Source organism: Copidosoma floridanum, unplaced genomic scaffold (assembly GCF_036245765.1).
Source record: "Copidosoma floridanum isolate Cflo_tuat_1 unplaced genomic scaffold, Cflo_Japanese_pri ptg000019l, whole genome shotgun sequence".
NCBI classification, from domain to species: Eukaryota; Metazoa; Arthropoda; class Insecta; order Hymenoptera; family Encyrtidae; genus Copidosoma; species Copidosoma floridanum.
This window is the reverse complement of record NW_028321896.1, coordinates 14719241-14741402: the sequence shown is the minus strand read 5'-3', so window position 1 is coordinate 14741402 and position 22162 is coordinate 14719241. Positions and strand designations below refer to the sequence as shown.

General features: G+C 40.2%; 1 protein-coding gene across 5 annotated transcripts in view; it reads left to right on the top strand.

The window, feature by feature from the left end:
• The first annotated feature begins 2502 nt into the window (after positions 1–2502).
• Positions 2503–22162, top strand: part of SERCA (ATPase sarcoplasmic/endoplasmic reticulum Ca2+ transporting SERCA) — a 35548-nt gene continuing 15888 nt past the window's right edge. For 2 of the 5 annotated variants that reach the window (XM_089592936.1, XM_014349070.3), the window contains exons 1-2: positions 2503–2833; positions 14906–15082. In XM_089592936.1, the coding sequence (XP_089449062.1) occupies positions 14965–15082 (118 nt within the window). In that variant the 5' untranslated portion in view covers positions 2503–2833; positions 14906–14964. Of the gene's footprint in view, positions 2834–7973; positions 8063–9794; positions 9867–12991; positions 13187–14905; positions 15083–22162 lie in introns of those variants that run through there. The other 3 variants (XM_014349072.2, XM_014349073.2, XM_014349074.3) reach the window with 3 other exon arrangements.

Here is a 22162-nt window from a genome sequence, read left to right as displayed (position 1 = left end):
ATTTTTCTCGGTAAGTACATGAGTATCCCCGCACCCCGAATCGCGATCTGTTTTATTGTTTGGCTTGTACAGACTTTGGTTTATTCTTTTTTCTCTTGGATACAAATTTACACATGTACAAATAAAGTATATACATATATACGTGCACTCCACGTGAAATGTACAAGTATATATAGTGTTATACCTACAGTCACGTGAAAAAAGAAACCGAGGCGGGTCAATGGAACGTGAAAAAGACAAAAAAATAAAGCAATAAGCCATTGACCAGCCATTCATAACAACGCCAGCTTCTCTCCCGATGCGCTACTCGCGGCCAGCGGTGCCGATTGCAAAAAATACCAGTCGCCTCGCCTGTGCGTATACACAAGCGCATATAATCGTGGCTTTTGTGGCTTGCTTCTATAAAGACATTGTCACACCTGTCGGTATTTCCATAAATTGTATACAGGACGGTGTATGCCAATTCATAATTGAGATTTTCAGCTAAAAGAGTAATGCATTGTTTGTGTTGAAGAAAAAGAAAGTTTTTTTTTTTTTTTTTTTTCCATACTACACTTTTTACTCGCTTTTATGCGGGTAATTTAACACTTTTCAAGAGTATATTGAGTGCGTGGATTATATTGTGTGAGCGATGGCTCTCAGATTTTCCGAAAGATATAACGAGAACTTTGTAAGTGCGGGTACACATTTGACTGAGATTATGTATATTTAACGCCTGTACTGAAATTTACCATCGATCATCACTAGTAAATTGGTCATACTTTTTTATTTTTTACTTTCTACTATCGTGAGATGAAAATAATAATCTTGTTGGCCTCTAAAAAAAAAGAAAAGCTGTTGTGGTATGGAAAAGAAAAATTAAATGTGGAAAATAACAAACATATACTAATTTACAACCAAACCAACGACGGTATATATACGCAAAGGCTATAGTCAATGAAAAATTTTGATCTAGTGTACCACACGCATCATATGGTATGCAGTGTATATTTTGACACTTCGATCTTTGCCGTCGTAAAAAATTTTACTGCCCATTTATTTCTTTTTACGCGTCTTTTGAGAACTCATTTCCCCCCAAGCGTTGGATATCACATTATAGGTGTTGTAATCGATGCGTTAACGGACTGTTTTTCTCATTCGTGATCCCCTCTTGTGTGTATAAAAGTTAAATTAGAAAAAAAAAAGTTTTACGATAATTCTCGGATATGAATGTATAGACACCACAAAGTATCGATGCCTCGGATGAAAAAATAAATCGGGTGATGCGTGTATATGGTAGTCTCGCATCTACGGGTGGCGCATTTGTACACGCGAGCGCGCGCGGAGAGGAGGTCCCCACACTTCTGACCCCGATTTTTCTCTTCCACCACGGTATAGGCACATATCTCTGTCTGTCGCTCGATTCTCGTTCGCGACCGAGAAAAAAAAAACGAAAGAAAGATCGGCTCGCAAGATCAAGGATAGACGCCCGGAGAGAGGCGACGTTGATTTCTCTTGTCCCAGCCCTCTGTCTGATTTTCACATCACCTTCCTTACAAAGTTTAAAGGGCAAAAACATTTTTTATAAAAAGTGTTACAATCAAACTACGAGGCAAACGGCAAGACCAACACGATGTCTTCGTATCGCGATCGTATATAGGTATATTTTCAATACAGCTGGTCATGACCTGTATTGAGTAAATTGCAACGATCGTTAAAAAATCGGTTATCATCGGCAAGTCGATGCGTCAAAGGTCTACAATGAAACACTTTGAAAAATGTCCCACAATGGCCCCGCAAACCAAGTTTTCGCGAGATTCATATCTCCAGCTTTTTCCTTTGTTTTATACCACGCAACACGCGTATACATGTCATCATCCCTCTTTGGTACACCAAAACCGCCCCTTTCGATCGAATCTCAACCCTATATATTATACGCGTGCAACGGCTGAACAACGCGATCGATCGGTCAGTCTCTGAGCGCCCGCGCTGATAAAGACCGGCGGCGTATACCCGAGATACCCAAAAGGACCACTATAGAAGGAACAAAAAAAGCGACTCTCCGGACAGGCATCAGTAGTCCGTGTCCAAGGGTGTAGCATCGTCCGGGGATGGACACGGTATACATAGAGCCGATGCACAATACCCAGGCAAAGCCGCGCTTGGCGACAGCGGGGGGTATATAATACACAGAGAGAGAGAGAGAGACCCGCGGACACTGGCCTCGGGCCAGGGTGACGGTTAAGTCTATAGCCGGGGGAGAGCCGGCCGAAGCAGAGAGGGGAGGAGGCGCGCGAGACCGTTTATACTCTTCGGGGCTTGGTGAGACCGCCGCCAGGGCGAGTACCAGCCGCGCTACTTAAAAACTCGGGCTCCGGACGGAGCCTCGTCCCGTTTGTCGATCGCTCGCCCAGCCGGCCTATCGGCGACCAACAGCGCGCGCGCGGCTCCCGTGTGACTTTTACTTCTTCTATTTTCTTTTTTTTTTTTCATTTACCGTTTTTCTTTTCCCCCCCCCCCTCTTTCTTTGCTCGTTTTACTTTTAGTACCTAATTTCGCTCGACGAGTCGCGAGTACAGGAACGTCACGAGTGGAGGAGAGTGAAAGGACAGGGCAAACCAACAACAAAATAATAATAATAATAATAATAAAAGGAGCAAAGGAGTACACCACCGGAGCGGAGTCGCCCCCGAGTGGGCCGGCGCGCGGAAAAGGCCGTGGACGCCGACCAATTTATTATTTTCCACGAGTGTGCGGGTTTTTGTTTTTTATCGTTTCATTCGGTACATCGGCAGTGCCACGGATTTTGTTGTTCCGTTGAAAATTATCGCGGAAACGAGGATCGAAGTTGAGGGTAAGTGCACGTTGTTACACGTATACTTTTCTTTGGGGTTTGTGTGAATATGGAGGCAAAGCGAGCCGATCCGATTTTTGCGCGTCGGATCGGTATGGAAAAAAAGGGGGACCTACTTGTCACGTGTATCTTGGAAATTCCTCCACCCCCTCTTTTTCTTCCTTTCTTTTTTTAGACGATTGGAGTGTTTCTGGAATCGCGCGGGGAAAAGTCAATGATCGAAAAAGCGCCCAAACAGCCGATTCAACGACTAATGTGCGTTTCTATGTGCTCTAAAAATAATTTTTATTCCCCTGAAAATAGTTTCCCTCTTTTTTTGGACGCGCCGGTGGTTAAGCCTCGCGATTGATGCTTTCATTGATTGAACTTGCTTTTTGTATACTATATACGAGAATCGGCTTGAATGTTTTTTTTTTTTTTTTTTTTTTTTTTTTTTAACTTGGCCGCAAAGATAGCTAAATCAAAGGTTTCTGTGCCAAATTAGCTAATAAAAATGTCAATCGAGTCCACGTTGTTTTGCCATTTTCAATATTAAAATTAAGTCACGCGAGTGGCCATGGATAAATACCGAGATACGTCGTTGAAGTAATTTCGAAAAGTGTCGATGTTTGCGGGTGGTGATAAAACATTTTCGATGCTCTCACAGTAAGCGTCGCATTGTAAGGCGTTTGGGTAAAACCCCCGAGCTGCGTGGATATGCTTTACCGAATGGAAGAGGAGGAAAAAAATGAAAAAACACTTTTTCGCTTTCAACGAGCGTATACGTATAGAGGTACAGAAGCGTACGAATTCTAGCATATCTACATGAGATTCGACGTCTGTCGACGCTTCGTCGAATTTTCCGAGCATACACATAGGCATGTATACGTATATACACACACGTTTACGTCAATTACAGCGCAAAAATACGAAAAATTTCCTAATGGCTCGTCTACGTCAAACGGCCCGGGATTTAAATATAACCGATATTGGAAGAAGAGAAAAAGAATCCACCACGTGTCAAATATCGAAACGATGGGGAAAAAACTAAAACATCATCATTTCTAACGGGCACTCGTCGCGCGATCGCCCCCGAAATTACAAATAGCTCGTCGCTTCGTGGTATAAATATTATACATATATAAATACCAGTTTTGAAACGAAAAGCCGCGGCTGCGGTGATTCGCGCGTGTCGAAAACCACCGATGAAACGCGAATCGGCGCGTTGAACAATTATTTGTAGATTGGGCTGCCTCTTAAATACAAAAATCAAAAAGAGGGAAAATTTATTGTACATTTGTCGTTAAAAATTCATTATCGCGACTTTGATTACGTGGATTATATTTTAATTAAATTCGGAAAAGTTTGACGATTTGGGCACGCTCGTGTTGGAATATCCGAAAATACCTTGGATCCGACGAGTATACATACCAACGTGTATATACGCGAGGAGATGAGCGGACGGGAGCGGAGGTGAAATTAATTTCACATCGAATTTTCGTTCCCGAGAAAACTCGTCGCTTGGAACGAAACCAAGTGGCAGAAGGTAGCCATCAGGGCTAAACTGTACAGATTCGATAGGATATTTTAAAAATTCTAAGGAAAAAACTAAAGGGTGTGTTGACTTTAATTTTTACCTTTTTTTTTTTTTTTTAACTTTCCTCGCAAATGTCTCGACAAAAGATAGCGACGGACCTTGGATGTCGGTGTTGTTGTTGATGTTGTTGTTCTGGGTGGTTAGAAAAAAAAAAAAAAAAAAAAAAAAAAAAAAAAAAAAAGAGCGGTGCAGCTGACCTACAACGCCTAGAGCCAAGAATTTCGCGCGTTACATGCGCCTAACTCCGTGTTTTGAGGCTCTCCTTTTCTAAAGATCCAACTATATACTTTTGCACGCACGTAGCAGTCTTGGACACAGATACTTTGCGTTACAATTTTTATTTAAAAATGTGCATTATTTTCATTTTTTTACAACTAATTACAAGTTATTTTCCTGAGTAGAGTATAGGTATTGTTACACTTTTTAAAATACTTTTCAAATAAAATAAAAATAATTCTTTAGTGTTCATTCGCGTTGTTTTTCGCTTAATAAAAATTTTGTTGATCAATTGTGTTGGTCAAATAGTGATAGAAAAAAAAAAATTTCCACCGTAAACAAATGTTTAAAAAAATTTTTAAATTAATTGCATGCATTTTTATACGTGTAAATAAGTACGTGCATCATAGATTTGGGGGAAAAAACAGGTATATCGACCGAACAAAAGACAAAGTGGGTTGTTTGCATAATTTCGTCTCGAGTAAATTATAATTACGAGCTGGCTGGCAATTAAGAGAAAACGATCGCGCCATTAATAGGGACCGATGATGTTTGCTCGTTATTTGCTTACGGAATTTCTACGATATGACGAACGAAATAAAAAAAAAAAAAACAGGCGACCCTGTCGTGCGAAAAATATTTTGGTCACCATCGATACCTGCCGTGGGCGGTTAATTTTAAGACATGATAATTTAATAGGGAAATAATTTCGTAAGATTATATATAAATGCCCCTGGGAAATCCTCGAACGATTTTTCTAGATAATTTTGTGTCACTAAAGTATGGGAAATGCACAATTGAAAAATTAGACAATACATCGCAATATCTTGTCTGTAAGAAAAATGTCAAATATAAAATGCAATTCGTTCAATCATTTGAAACTATATTTTTCGCGAGATGCCCTTCCGAACTTGACAATAATTTCTATCCAACCTTTCTCTTGTTCCAATCAAACTCAGCTCGCAGGTGCTTGCAACATCGTGGAAAAAAACACAAATATGCATCAAACGCGTGTCCATCGCTATACACATGCACCGTCGTGCCGATACTCTCGCGTGTACTACCCGTGTATGTAGGTATACATGCCATTGCCAGTCCTGCTGATGTAATTTTGGCGACCACAACGGCATACAAACATATGCGCATGGACACGTGTTAATTTCTCTCCCTTCGTCTCCATCGCTTTCCCCCTTTCCTCTTTGTTTTTTTTTTTTAAAAAGGATGACTTGACGCCTCTCGTCTTGCAATGCAAATACAAAATGTATGGTTAATAACAACCGCACGTGGATTTGCATATCGTGTTTTAAAACGATTACTATCCTCGTACAATTTCAAATGTGATTTTTTTTTTTTTTTTTTTTTTTTTTTCTAAAAATTTAACGCATTTAGTTTGCTGTAAATGATTTTATTACCTAATGCATTGAAAAAAGTAATGGAAATTAAACAGAAATGATTAGCTTTTTTGGGATAAAATTATCCCTCGAAGTATACTTAAAAAATAACACTCGATTGTAAATTTTACATAATACCTACAGGATATAAAATATATTTGTACCAGAGAAAAATAGAAATCGATCAACATAGTTGTAAATTGGGATAAAAAATGCGAATTCAGCGACACAAAAAAAAATCCATAGTCCGACGCACCGACCGTCTGACCATATCAGGTAGTATACTACTGACAAATGAAATACGTCAAAATCACGAAACGCAACGAAACATTCAACGTTACTCGCATGAAATCACGAAAAATTCTCACCCCAAAAATCGATCCGACGATTCAAGCACCTTGAAAACAAGTGTATAGGTATATGTAATTAATTCACCTCGAGAGTTTCCGTAAAATCGACGATTTAGCGGCGTACACATGACGCGCAAATAATACGCGGATGAAATGTCAACCGTCGCCACGTGTTGTGTCTCTAAAATATATTTGTGTCTCGGGTTGGTATATACTTAGTACACGTGCGCAAATAGTGTTCGACTATGCGTACCCAAACACACACACACACACACACACAATACATATAGGTGTTTCTCCCTCGCGTCTCTATACGCAAAAATACGCGAGAGCGCAAGGTTAATCGCCGTCCGAGAATAAACGAATCGGCGCGCTTTCGCGCCAAATTTTCGCCGATTTTTCCGAAGCCTCGACTTTTCGCAAGGCTAGACTGCTCCTCCTCCTTTTCCACATCATTTGCATCTCGACGACGGTATGGCCTTGGCGCCGATTTATCCCCCTCCGTTGCACCTGTAACGAGCACTCGACGTCCACGCGCTCGTAATACTCGTCTCCCTAATTTTTTTGTTTATTTATTTATTTTTTTTTTTTTTTTCGGCAAATTTGAAACGAGAGCTTTCAATGTTGGGTGATACATCTGTCGAGGAAAGACTCGCGCAAAAATATTTTCAATACATCGGACACGTGATGCAACAACAATCCACATCTCATTCACACCTACAGACAATATACTATAAATATATATAGTTTCCAATTAATTGAAATTTCATTAAATATGTTGATGGATCATGTGATATTAGGTCTTTCTTTTTTTCGATTATGTACGCGAAAGTTGACCGCAGGATTGAAAAGTTACGTCATACTCTCGAATAAAAAAAAAAAAACAAAAAAAAAAACGGATAAATTACACACACGTAGAAAAATACTGGCATAAGATGGTACATCGGAAAAATGGAAATGCAGACTGAAGTGCAGGGGAAGGATAAAATCGACCACAAAACAAAAGACATTGATCTCCCCTTATGTCGAAACAATTGTATGTTGTATTTTCAAAAGTTTTGATACTCAGTGCTACTATTTGGCTCACTTTTAACTATAATAATAGTAAAACAATGGTTATTGTTGTTTGAAAAAAAAAAAAAAAATTCTCAAAGAACGTATGGAGAAAAAAAACGCGGGCATTATTATACATAAAAATTAAAATTTTTTAATGAGAGAGGGAATAGGTATACCGATTCGTATAGTTTTTTTTTCGCGTCTTTGGAACAAATAAAGCGAAAAAGAAGAAGAAGAAGAAGAAGAAGAAGAAGAAGATGAGGAAGAAGAGAACGAAAATCCGGCCGATATTGTTCGTTCGGCTTGGACCTATAAATAAGCCGTGGATAGAGCTTGCGGGTTTTGGCGCCGTTGGTGCGCTGATGCTTCAACATATATATACATACACACATGCGCAGCGCTGTACTTGCGATAATATACCCCCCCCGCGCGTGTGGCTTACTGCGCGCACGCAGACACGGACGTTTTATAGTAAAATAAGATACACTTGCGCGCACCTGTACATATAAATATACACGCGTAAAAGTAATACCTGGCGAGCTCGAAATCTCGCGAGCTAGGATAGGTGCAGGCTACCTAAACGCTAGTCAGTCGTTCGAGCTGATGCCGGTGGTAGTCTGGCTCTTCTCACGGAGATGAGGTATTACTTATATATTATTATCTATAGACCATACATTGCTTGATTTAATTTACAGTTTTATTTTTTTTAATTTTTTTTTGCTATGAGTCTTTTTCACTGGTCCGTCCGTTTGTTTTGCATATCCATCTTGGGGGAAAAAATGTAATTTCGGTGAGGATGCAGGGCTGTAGACACGACTTTTTTTTATCGTTGCTGCGGTCGTTCTATGCTCACTCTCCGTGTATTCGTACAAACGAGTTTTTCCGCGTGGAGCCGTTACATTGTGCTTCGTCAACCACGTGGTACACACCTACACCAAAAAAAAAAAAAATATTTGTGTGTTTCTTCATCTCGTCATAGCTGGGGAGAAAATTTTGTTCGTGTCGTTTTGGCCATACAATGGCAAAGAAATTTTTTTTTTTTTTTAATCATCATCGATACGATCGAACAAATTGTGCGAGCCGTGGATTACCAGTACGCAAGTGCATTAGTGAAAAAAAAAGAAATCACGTAAAATTGACAAAGTGTATAGGTTTATGGCAGGTACGCGCTACACCTCGAAAGATAGCCTTTGCAACAAAATTAGAATTTGAAAGTTGGGAATCACGGCTATCGTCTGGTAATTCGTACAATGGATTTTGTTGCCAAGACCTATTATTATGCCTATTCGCGTGTATAAAGCGTTCACGTGGCGTCTTAAGGTTCCTGAGATTTTGCCATCCAAAAATACACCGATACTTTGAAATTTAATTTAACCATCTGTACATAATATATCATGAACAGGTCATGTGCTCGTTGCGCGTTTTTTAACCCGTTGGCTGTCGATTTTGCTCATTTTAATCGAAAATAAAGACCAACAATGGATTGCCTCTTTCCAAACATCCGTCAAATTTAACACGTTTAATACAAATTTAAATCCGCGTACAATGTACACAGCTTCGTTGGAGTTTTCAAGAATTATTTCACGAGTAGTTGACACTTTGGGTCAATCAAGAAAAGCTCCGTTTCCAAAAGGATCACTAGAGTTATATCATACCAACCTGTACATTAACCAAAAAAAAAAAAAAAAAAGATCGGTAATCGAAGGACAACCCCATGCGCGTGCTCTCTCGCGCAAACAAAGTGCAACGGCCGCTCCCGCTTGGAAATACGTTGTATACACACACACACACACACACACATTTATGTAACGAGCCTATCCCTCGGTGTCAAAGCCGCGCGTCCGTAAATAAAAGCCGTCGATGGCGCGTCTTTGAAACCCTCCCCATCAAAACAAGAGCGAGGAAAAAGAAGTACCTATGTATACTTGTATAGAAAGCCCCGCGCAACAAGTGCACCCTCGGCCGATTCACACACGCGCGTCACAGTAAAGCTTCGGTGGAAGGGTGAGGGAGGGGGGGGGGTGAAGGATCGCGAAAATAAAAACAAAGCAGCAGGTGGACAAAGACGGCTGCACCGATAGTTGGTTGGGTGTAAAGGGGGGAAAAAAAGGTGTCCCGCATCAGACGAGTAAAGTATGTGGAGCAAGCGCGCGCGTATAACCCTTATAATGTCGGGCCTGGCGAAATAACGAGGAAGTCGAAAAAGCCAAGAGAGAGAGAGAGAGAGAGATGGGTGTCGTCGGCGAGTATATACACCAGCAGCTAAAAGCGTCCCGTGTGCCGTGCGTGTGTACTCGATGATTATTTGGCTCGCGAGCCAGCCGCACGGGGAGGGGGGACCGTGTATCTCTCTCTCCCGGGCCGCGGGGTAACCAGCTGTGCCGCCGTGGCCAGTCCGTCGCCGAGATCGGAGCCAGGAGCGCTTCTTTTGACGGGACACGCAGGTGCGTTGTTGTGTGTTTGCCCGCTGTAACCGGGGGACATCCGATTTTCATCACCCCCGCGCTCTCTCTCTCTCTCCCTCTTGGGATCGGTACACCGATACACCTTTTTTTCCCCCCTACCCCCGTCTCGGCTCGGAAGGACATAAAGAAAGGACAAGGAGGGGATTTGTTAGAGTTCCGTGGCCGAGGTGATGCGGCTTTGCTGTCGGGCGACAGGAAGCCGAGACTCCCGGCAATCGCTCCCGGCTCCGGACGTCGTCTTCTTCCCGAACCTCGACGCGTGAAGCTACACACCACACGGGACCGGCTGCTCCGTCGTGCTATACCGTTATGTAAGTCCTTCTACACGCCATCACCCGCTTTACATTACCGATTACCGATCTTTTTTTCCTTTTATTTCGGCGGAGGGAGGGAGGGAGAGAGAGGGACGAGCTGAGGTTTCAAAGTGACCCCGCGACCTTGGGGGAGTTGGCGGAGGCAACGCGCGCTCGTCAAGTTTAAGGACGATCGGTCGTCGTCTCGGAAATGCGGATGATGGGGGGGGGGGGGAAACAACCCCACAACTTATTGTGTCACCGGTGGCAAAACACCATCTGCACTCCCGTTTAGTTACCATAGGTGTGTGTGTGTGTGTGTGGGTGTACAAGTGCACTCGTTGTCAATTTCGCATGCCAAAATCTTGGTTGATCGCCCGCAATAGTTATAAACGAAGAGAGAAGGTAGCTGATGGTCTCAAAAAAAAAAAAACAGGCACGTGACGATGATTAGAGGAAAAAAAAAAAAAAAAAAGTGCCGAGCTCGTGATGGGGGGAAGCGTGTAATTTTGTTTATTAAAAATGAAGGAGAAGAATAAATCGAGGGTAATTCGCGTTAAGTAACCCCCACCCCCGTTAGCGTGGAGTGGGTATGTATTTTTCCACGAAACATCATTAAGACGCCTATAAATAGAGAAGAATATTTTCACGCGTGGAAATAGTTCGCTAAAAGTTATATTAGTTTTGTCCAAAGCCAAAGCTGGGCAACCCTCTCTCTCTCTCTATCTATCTAGCTGGCTCTAAAGGTTTTTAAAGAAATTGCCAAACTACGTTCCACATACTGAAAATACCTGCTAAAAATAATAAAGAGCGGCGAGACCAAAGAGAGATAGATAGAGAGAGAGAGAGGGTGTTTGCAAAATTGAAACACACGGGCTGCACGCAGGTATAACACACAACCTGTGTACGTTTCGCCAAAAGCCTTGAACGCCCCAGTTTAGCTCTATTGCACGTACCCGCTGGCGCGCGACTCACGGGGATGATTTACCACCGCGATCGACAAATTCTTTGTGGAAGAAAAAGACCAAAAAAAAAAAATAGTAATCCCAGTGGCATGTAGCTCGACGCAAAGTTTATACATGTGTATATATGTGTACTCGCAAAAGTATAAATTCGGCCAACCAACTCGGCGCTCGTGCGAACTTTTCGGTGTATTACGTAAAGCTCGGGACTTTCTATTTTCTAGCCGTGCGCGTATGTAAGTGCACCCGTCTCGGCGGAACGTTGGAGCGAAATTTCTTTTTTTTTTTTTCCTCCTTTTTATTCTCGAGCTACTAGTTATAAATGCGTATCTCTCTTTTATATTTCAAACTCCAGCAAAGGTTGTGGAAACGAAGAAAAATCGGTACTCATAAGTGCGGGGATTTACGAAAGACGCATTTTTTTTTCTCCAAATTTTTGCGTACGCGTCAACCGGATGATCGATAAACACCTCGAAGGAAGGGGGGAAAAAAAAAATCGGCAACTGGATGAAAGGACAGCTTACATGGAAAAAACGAATCAAACAGAGATCCCGGGATGCCACATGTACGACACACACGCTAATAAACCAAAAATCACACTTACACACGCGCGCCCTCACAGATCCGCCAGCGAGGCCGTTACGTAAGCCCGACAATGCGCCCGCTTGTCCTTTTCAAAAGCGTCTTAAAATACGCGCCAAGGAAATAGCCTAGCCTAGCAGAAGCCTTAAAATAAAATATCATCATCATCAGCGCGCTCTATCTATCTATACCTATACGTATATACGCACGGACACACACGCGCGAGAGATTTTGGGCGAGCATAGGGAGCAAAAGCTCTCCGTATAGTGATGCTGCGCGCAAAAAAGATATATGAAAATATTGTGCGTTGTGTATATACATATGCATATATATACACTTACTACCTCCCCTCTCGCGCGTTTCAGAAAACGCGGGTGGAAGGGATATAACCCTCCGCTGGCGGGCGACCAATCGCGTGGTTCCACATGATCCCGCGCGCGCCTCTCTCCCACGGCAGCTTTGCTGTGCCGGGAAATTTGAATTTCGCAAGCTCTTTTTTTTTTTTTTTCTAAAACACCTTCACTCGACGATAATTGTAGTCATGTCGAGATAATGAGCGTATAGATAATAGAGACGCGTGTGCAGCGATAACACACGCTTCCCTACGATGATCGTGATAACAATGACAGCGAAAAGCTCGCGCGCGAACGCTCGAGTCAACCGGCCGATGGCGCTTGGGCGGTTGGCATTTGGTCGCGGTTCGACTGATATTATCTCTCTGATCCACCAGGGTTCCTTCGAATAGTCGACGTCATCGTCGTCGCCATATCGCCGTCGTCCGCTGCACGAGTAGTTCAGCTCGCGAAGGGGAAGAAAGAGGAGGCTTTGGTGGGTGGGTGTGTGTCGTCTGTTCGTTTTAAGGCGTCGTCGGTTGCAGTATAATAGTTGGTCTCCTCCTCTTGCTCCGTCGTGGTTCGTTGCTCGTTGTCAATCTGTACGGTATTCATAAACAAAATACACTTAAATACACGACAAAAAAAAAATAAGCTGCAGACGCCGTGTGTGTGTGTGTGTGTACGTGTTGATCGATTTCTTGGCGTTGGTGTGTTTAAAAAGTAAATATATACTTAAAGGTGTGCGGTACCTGTAAGCGGCAAGTATACGCGGCATGACAGCGAGCCTCGGATGATACTCTTACCATCTTTCATGAAAAATGAGGATACGGTAAAAAAAAAAGTAATTAACGGAACTCTGTGTGCATATGTGATAATAAGGCGAAAGCAGGACGACCAATTAGTCATATAGGGTTGACTTGTTGTGTGAAATAAGTCAAGGCTCTGTTTCTCTTTTTTTTCTTTTTTTTTTCAAAGTGAAAAAGTACTCAAGTATTTTTGTGTGTTGGAAACTCGTCGAGAGAAAAACAGACTGTATATATAGTCGTATATCTATATACAAGCACACATATATATAGCACACAGCATAATACGTGTACATGCTCGGATAGCGTACACGCGCAGAGCAGGTACGCAGCCGATGTGTATTAATCACCATCATTTGTTATTTATCTAGTATTATTCATTTCATTTTCAAGTGTGCAAGTAAGTGTGGGTGTGTTGAAAAAGTGCATCGCATTTAACGCTCCTCGATATCGTATTTCTGTGCAGAAAAAAAAGAGCGGTGGCTGGTCGTGTCTAAATGTGCGTCCTAACCTCTCAAAGATCCATGCAGCTGCAGCAGCCGTCAGCTCTGATGACTCCGAAAGAGCTGATGCTGCAGCGAAAGGACTCGACGCGCGTCCTTGTCTCTCGCGCGGTCTCTGCACTTCTGCTTTGACTGACGTTTATACAGTTTCTCCCTTGCATATATAAGTGTTACTACACCTAAAGAAAAAAAACCTAGGGCCTCAACTGTCATTGATCATGATTATCGTAAAAAAGAAGAGGTGAAAAAATTCCAAGTTTCAGAGTTGCTCGCGTGCGCCACGTTGTTAAAAAAGCATCAGGGTTTCTGGCTCCCTAGCTTTTAATCTCGCACCATACATACGTTTTCTTCCCCGCTTTTGGATGATTTAAAGGTCTTTATAATAGCGCACTCTGCAAGTACAAAGAGCTTGCGTTTGGGAAACTCGACGGTTCAAATAAAAAAATACATTTAAGGTTTATTGCTCAAAGTTATAGATTCTCTTGTACATTTCCGTGTCAATTTTTTATATAACCTGACGATATTTTTCAAGAATGAGAATAGCAGCCGACGCATTTGTGTCATTTAGGCCTAGAACAAGTTATTTTCCCCTTTTTATTTGGGGGTTCTTTGTGGGTGGTTTTGCCTTTCTTCTTTGTTGACCGCACAGGTACATCATATATAAGTTATACGTGCGGGTCAGAGCCCCCCTTGTGCTGTTAATATACGTGTGTATACCTACTTACAGTTGTTGTCGGTATACTTAGGCAAAACGATTTCTTTATGCACTTCTGCGCACTTGTACAACTTCGGCATAGTTCAATTGGTGCAAAATAAAAAAGACTGAAAAAAAAAGTATCAACGTGTTTATCGAGTGCGATTGGTTACTGCTGAAGTAAATGTACTCTTTTTGCAAAAAAACGAGAGTGATAGTGTCCCGTGTGTGGAGTGCACACAACAAAGTGCCCTAGTAACACGTATACGCTGTCTGCATTGTTTTAAAGTGCTGAGTAATAAAGCCTGAGATGGCCCTGGAGATTAAGAGATTTACTTTTTTTTGTTACTAAGTGTACCTGCTTACGTTATGTATACCTGGTGTGCAGTTGATGCTAATGATCATTTTAATGTCGGATTCGTTTATTGTCAAAGCATAAATACATGAAAACTAGAGGTGTCGATTGATGTTATTATCACACGAGTTTTATAAATGATGTGGCCTTCTTGTGAATGCGGGAGGTTCTTATCGTTTACTTATTTTGTTTTGATCGTAATACGTGTTCTTTCCGTAATTCTGATAATCAGAGAGAGTTTTATCAAGTAGAGATCAGGTTAGGTTTAGCAGACGGAAATAGCCCCAATGGGTGTTGTGGATGGAATGCATGTGATAAACTATTTCACATAGGATTTTTCATTTTTCATTTTTCATTTTTTTTTTCTCTATTGTTCTCTAAAACAACTATGTTTTCTCTACTATTTATCAAAATTTTGTAGTACTGTTACTTTTGTGATCACTTACAGTGACAGATGTCAACTACAATGATCTTCATTGTCTTTGTTGCAGATATTAATTAGGTGAATGAACGATTATAGTGATTAAAGAGTATTGGAGCAACAGTAAACATGGAGGACGCCCACTGCAAAACAGTAGACGAAGTTCTAAACTACTTCAATGTAGATCCAGATAAAGGTCTTGGGACAGACCAAGTCAAGAGGAACCAGGAGAAGTACGGTCTCAACGGTATGTAGTCTATACATTACATAATTATATCAACATTTTTACTAAACATGTTTTCCCACACATTTCTTGAACCCAGTAAGATTTAACAAACGTCGGTTAAGCATCCAAGTATCCTAAACTCTGTAAAATTTTAATTTAAAATAATGTGAACAGTGAACTTTAGTTTTTCTCTATTATTAGGTAATATTAACAAGTTCGAGTGAAGCAAACAACGTCAATTAAATTCAATTTGAATCGTCGTGAACGCAAATTCAGTTGATAATCAAAAATGATTCTTTGATTACTTTAAAACTAAACTCTAAAAAAAAAAAAAATAATGATTTCGAGGAATTCTAAAAGCATCAGCGACACAACTTAATGAGGGAATGCTAAAAATTGGCTAAAGTAGGTCCCTGTACTTCAACACAAACTAGCGCAATTTATTCATAGGTACAACTCGCATACAGACCTATTTTCTACAGTGACTCGCGTCGCATTGAGTACGTTTCGTGTCCCTAAGCAAACTATCAGGTTACGCTCTCGCGTACGACCGTTCAAAGGTCTTTACGAGCTTCATTGTCGGCACCCCCACTCGCGATGTTTTTTCAGCAAATCGTGTGGTTTTCCACTAACCCGCACCTGTGAATTCGCGAAAATTCTGATGAATTCGTGATTTTCTACAACGAAAAAGATGCTGGTAAAAAAATAAAAAAGAGAGATCGAAGATGGCCGTATAAAACGACTCGCGGTTTATCGTGAGCGCACATCCTTTTTTTTTCATTTCTTGATTCGCCACGTAAGTATATATTAAGCGGCGCGACGAGAAACACCACGTGGACGAAACACGAATGCTTTTTCTTTCTCGCCATGTCGGATCCCTCCAAAAAAATTTACACCTGTAAGATAATAGCGTCATTAAAACATTACATTATCATACCATATAATCAAGAATAAATTGAAAATTAGTCACCTTTTTTTTCTTTACAAAGTCATAGTTGTATCCTAAATAGAAGGATAATGAGGGGTAACCTGTCGTGTATATGAGACTAATCATAATGGTTGTGCATTAAGAACGACAAATATTTCCATGACGCGTAATTTTACTCAAAAAATTAAAACATTTCAATTTTTTTGTACCCGATATATGATAAGAAGTGCATTCGCTCAAACGAATTTTTTTTTTCTTTTGATCGTTAGGCTATTAGATTGTTTTAAAATGTGAGGCAATACGTGTATACGCTTGGTACAACGAGAGAAACGTTAATCGAATTAAGTTTCCAATTTAATTATTTATCATCGGTATATGTAGCCCAAACTTCTTTTCAGCCCAAAAACCCGAATTTGGAAAATACGGAAATTACATTATCTTGAAATTTCTCTCTCCCCCCTACGGTGTGTGCAACGACGTGTAAGCGCTTTTTAATCACTTGTAGCACTAAATAAGCTTGCTTATCTATCGACGGAAAAACAATGAATCATCACGTGCATTTAAACTCTTTTCGTGTTGATTCGTCATTAACTACCTAATCTCAATTGATTTTTACCGTTCGTCGACTTGGTTCTCTTTTTTCTCTCGTTACCAAAACAATAAAAACTCATTATTCATTATTCCGTACTTGATATTACTTGCTTGTACACGCAAAACAAAGAAATTTAGAAATTTCTCCGATATGATGATACGCAAAACCAACGATATCGCTGTCAAGGTCACCTCATATAGTTTCATGATCCGCGGATCAAGATAATTCGATGCCAAAGTGTATCGCCTCTGCATGACGCAACACTGAACAGCTGATGAAAATGATTCATCCCACAAAAAGCACGTGGCACGTCGTGTCACTGAGTTTTTTCACCCTCGCATCGATCCGCGAACTCTCTCTCTTATCATTATCTTTTTCCTCCTCTTGCCTCCGAAGGAACGATTGTTCACTTTCCGTTGGATAAAATAACAGCCTTTTTTTTACGTAGCCAACATCATAATAATAACATAGGTGTGATTTTGCTCGTGTGTTAAAAGATCGAAGGCCACTACCCGTTATTGTAACTCGGAATGTCGTACCTCGGCTCTTTGCTCGAAATTCCGGGTAAATTTTGCCGAACGATTTGTCATTGATTGGCAAAGTACTTTTTTTTCCCCCTCGGATACTTCGCGTTGGTATGTCGTTATCTATACGTACCTGCACGCCTGAATCAATAACAGTCCGTTGTGGGAATCCCGAAAAATCACCCGCGTCGGTGTGAATCTCGAGCACGTCCTTAACCACATTCAGACTACGAGCTGTACCACCACCTCGTACTTTTTTACATGGTTGCTTGGAAATATACACACGTGTCCCTCTACCGTTGCGCCACGTTGGACTTTACCCATATATATAGGTTGTATATAATAAGGGGCTCCTCCATCATCAGGCCACGTACGTCTTTGCTTTGTTCTCTTATATGCCCATGGCACTACACCACCTCGCTCTCCGGGATATTGTACCTAGGAATTTATCTTTGCTTTGCACGCGCGCCAATTCATCTTTGTAACCACCCCCGCCCCCTTACTGTACGTGTATTGTAGTTTTATGATGCACGTGACATGCTGCAACCTCGTGTATATAGTTACGAATTTACCTGAATATATATACATCTTGATCTGAACGTTAATCCGGAGTATTTCTACAATGATAGGTATACAGCAACTGTGCATTCAACTAATCATTGGTGGTGATTTTCGATTTTTTTACTCTCGTCTGTATGATTAATAATAATAATAATTTTACATTATTTTTCCGAAACAAAAAAAAATGTCAAAAATAGAAAAAATGTACTGTACAGTTTTTTTTCTCAAAACTTCCCTTACCCAGAAACTATGGCGTTAATTTTTGTCTATTTGATGATTATAAAATGTTGCTGCTAACATCCACTTTTCATTTGTGTCTTGAATCATTAAGTTTTTTTTTTTTTTTATTAATATGATGTACCTTGATTACATTTTCATCCTATATAATTGTGACAATTAATTTTTTTTTTTTTTACTCTGACGGAAGTTTGAATACTTGAAAAATAATTTTCTTGTAGAATTTTGCTAATTTGTCTTCTGAATGACCCATTGAACTAAAATTCAAATTAAGATTCGATCCATATTCGATGCAAGTATAAAAAACAAGGTCTGTACTTCTTGATTATTTCGATTGACAAAAAATTCATATATTTTAGAACGTTTCATCAAGTTGTTACTAGTGAAAGGTTCACAATTGAAATCATCAGTAATTTTTTTTTTTCTTCTTCCATGCATCAACTTTACGAACGCACATGACGCGTACAGCTCACTTTAGATCCGTATAACCGCGTGCATGCTTATGCGCAGCCGATGTTCTACCAGCGATGACGTTAATCGCCAAGTGCACAACACGCGTCACTGCTGTATACTCTCGATTGCGCAAATTTTTTCTTGCTTCTCTTCCAAAGACTAGCTGTGTACACGCGCTTTCGGCTTCAAACACATCACACATGTGTACCGATATTTAATGCGCGTCTATATACAGCTTGTTCACAACAATTTCTTTTCCATCGCAACGTGTTACGCGTAATTTGTTCAATCATCACATGCGTGTATAAGTAATACACGCATCGGCCCCCACGCGTAGTTTCATCCGTATCGACTTGTTTTTACGTATTCCTCCGTCGATGGTTCTTCTTTTTCTCCGACGCTTCCTCCATTCGCTTTGATGCTTGAGTTTTCCCTCGGCTTCTGTTGATCTTTCCTTCGGCTCTAATGAGCTCTGTCCTGCTCCATCAGTTCCTCAGGCCGGGTGAAACTTTTTTTCAAACAATTTGAGAACTTGAGTTTATTTTATTTACCCGAGTAACAATTTTATTTTTACAAAAAAAAAAAAACAACCCATGGGTTTTAGGATTTTTTTTTTTATCACTAGCTCGTCGAATTCAAAACTGTTGGAGGCTGGTCTCGAACGTAAATTTGTATCTTGGTTTTGATAAGTATGTATCTACTTCCTATATGCTGCACATGGTGAAAATTGTTGGAAAGAAGCCTTTTTTTACTTTCATAAATTTATATTTACGTATAGTAAATTCACATACATATGCACTTAAATCTCTAACATCTAAAACGTATAAATATAGCACCTTATCTACTTAAAAAGGCTAGTAAAAAACACGTAATTGAAAATATTACAATACTTGTGATAATTGTCTCAAACAGTAACTATATATAATATATGCACAATGTGTGACGGCAATGAAACGAAAAAACACAACGACGATCGAGCAAAGGACCACATTTACCTATTGCATTTTCCGTCATTGGCTTTTCCTGACATCGTTGTGGTGTATCGCGGCCTTGCAGCAGCTCGGCGTAGCGTGCCATCGCCTTTCCCACGTGCGTTGTTTTCCTTCAGGAAAAAAAAAAAAAAAAAAAGATAGCTGCATGTTATTAACTCTCTCGCTTTGTATTGTAGCTCTCTCTATATCTACATTGTTTGTACACACACACACACCATGTGCTGGTAGTTTTTTACCTTTGAACCGTAAATAGGGACAAAGAATACAAAGATAGAATAAGAGAGGAGTGGATGTATCGTCTGTTACACACACATTCATGTACATGTACGGTGTCTCTCTCCCTAAAGATACACGTGCACGTGACAGAAAAAAAAGAGAGGCTGGCTCACCCATAGACTCACGTGCATACTATTTTACACAATACATAGATGTATTTAACTGCATGCTGCATATCCTTGTAAAATTCTGTTGTATTTTAGACAACGTGCACTGCATATATTTTTATAATAATCCAAAGAACCCGATGTCGTTGCACGTGCATGTCATATACAAAGCATGTCATATACACCAATTTGAGGCTCAACTGTATACATGGAATAAAAAATTTTAACGTGTATGGTTTTTTTTATTGGTAAACTGTATAGGTAAATCGGACAAATTTTATAAAACCGTAAGACGTAAGATCATTTTTATCGATTTGTTGGGTGTGCTAAAAATGAGACGTCCGTATATTCCACGTCATAGAGTCGCTATAAATTACGTTTGTACGTTAATGGGAGTTTTCATGGTATGGTACCATCAATGCATTATAATAATTGCTTAGAGTCGTCGGAAACGAATCAATTGTATGAATATGGGTGTACGCGAAAAGCGTAGATGAAAGTAATAGAAAAGAAAGAAAAAAAAAATAGCGCTCATCAGCCCATCGACGCGTCAAGTGTGTGTTCGTTGCTCTCTGTTTGATAAATTTAACGTAAGCACTCGCTTGATGAAAGAAAAGTAAGTTGAAATGTGCACTTATGAAAAAAAAAAAAAAAAAAAAAAACGCGTAGTTTTTCTCTTGCTCACATCGCCACGTATACAGCAGCGATAAAATTATACGCTGTACACCGTGTACATGCAAACATTATGACGTACCTATGCGTTCAACACCATAATAGACTCTGGCCGTGTGTTTATAAGTGCATTAAGACCACCTCTCTTGTCGCTGTACGCGAACAGTGGTGTACACCGTAAACGTATACTTAATTTAAAAAAAAAAAAAAAAGCATTTTTTCCAATTTTCTTGTACGAATTTATTATTTAGTTTCATTCGCCGATGCATGAGTATAATTATTACGGTGCGCAAACAAGGAAAAATACTTAGGGTACTCTTCTTCTGTTCAACTTTCACGATTTTGGCAGCTATAAAAGATTTCTTGAGAATCGTTTGGTTTTGTATACCTACATATTATATAGGTAAAACTTTTTGACACGAATAATCTTATTCGGTCGTTTATGGATGATCACGCGAACGTCGGAAGAAGGTAACCACTATTTTGGGACACTCACAGTTATGGTCCTGTCGCGTCGTTGTGGCATTCTAATACCTACTTATTATACAATTGGCATTTAAAAGAGAAATGAATGAAAAAAAAAAAGCTTGTAGGTACCTACCGTTTACAAAGTGCCGCATTAGTTTCGTTGCAACTGCCAATGCGACAGTATATATATATGTATTAAATATTATAGGTGCATGTGCGCTACTACTCTCGGTCGTTATAACTGTTGTGCTGACGGAGATTATATATATGACCTACCAGTTAACAATTTGGTATCGACTTTCATTTCTCAACTCTTGTACATATGTATACATTGGATTTACTTGAGTTTTATTTCAAAATTTATACAAAGACACATAAATCACGTGTGTTATTCAATAATAGAACGTGTGCGGTAATCTGCTGCGTATACTTATTTTGCCCCGCGACATATATAAATCATGTGCAGTGTACGTCTTTGTAAATGGGAAGATTAGCTTTTATCCTTATGGAAAAACTGTATACAAATTGAACGACAACAAATTTTTTCTCAACCACGTGACTTGTAATGTGTGAAAAAGAATTACTACATACGTACATACCTTGATTTGGAAGGCAACGAGTTGGCAGAACGAAAAGGGGTATTACACGTTATGTCCCCTCGATCGTCGATGCCAATCCATCAGGGTTGATAATTGTCGCGCTCGTCCTGCATACGTTTAACTGTCAGGCCCGAGGTGAGCGTCAAATCAGCAATTTGTCCGGTAATAGAAAGAGAGAGAGAGAAAGAGAGAGAACTAGAGTGGACGAAGGGTATACCTATATGATGTGCAGAAATACGATTCCGCTCGCGCGCGCGCGTGTGTGTGTGTGTGTTTGTGTGTGCACATCACGTAAAGGCAGTACAGCAGTACAGTTATATATATAGCGATATCCTGTAAATGACAAATAGATCGCCAGTAGTAGGTATATAATATTTATACTTACCGATAAGCTGATATTACGCGTTCAGCAGCCAATAAAATGGCAATGGGATAAATTTCTGCTCGTTTTTTATTTATGTTTTACTTTTGTTTTCGTTGCTTCGTTTAGTCATTATTTTTCCTTCATGTACGTATATACATTTACCTATACCAACCAACGCTTTTCAATCGTCTAATCATAAATTCAGTGTAAAATCAGTTTTCGAGAAGTTTATTTTGTTTTGTTTTTTCAATTTTTACCAATTACTTCCAACATCATAAGTACCAACCAACTCTGCGACAAATTTCATCGATACACGTACATATTTAGA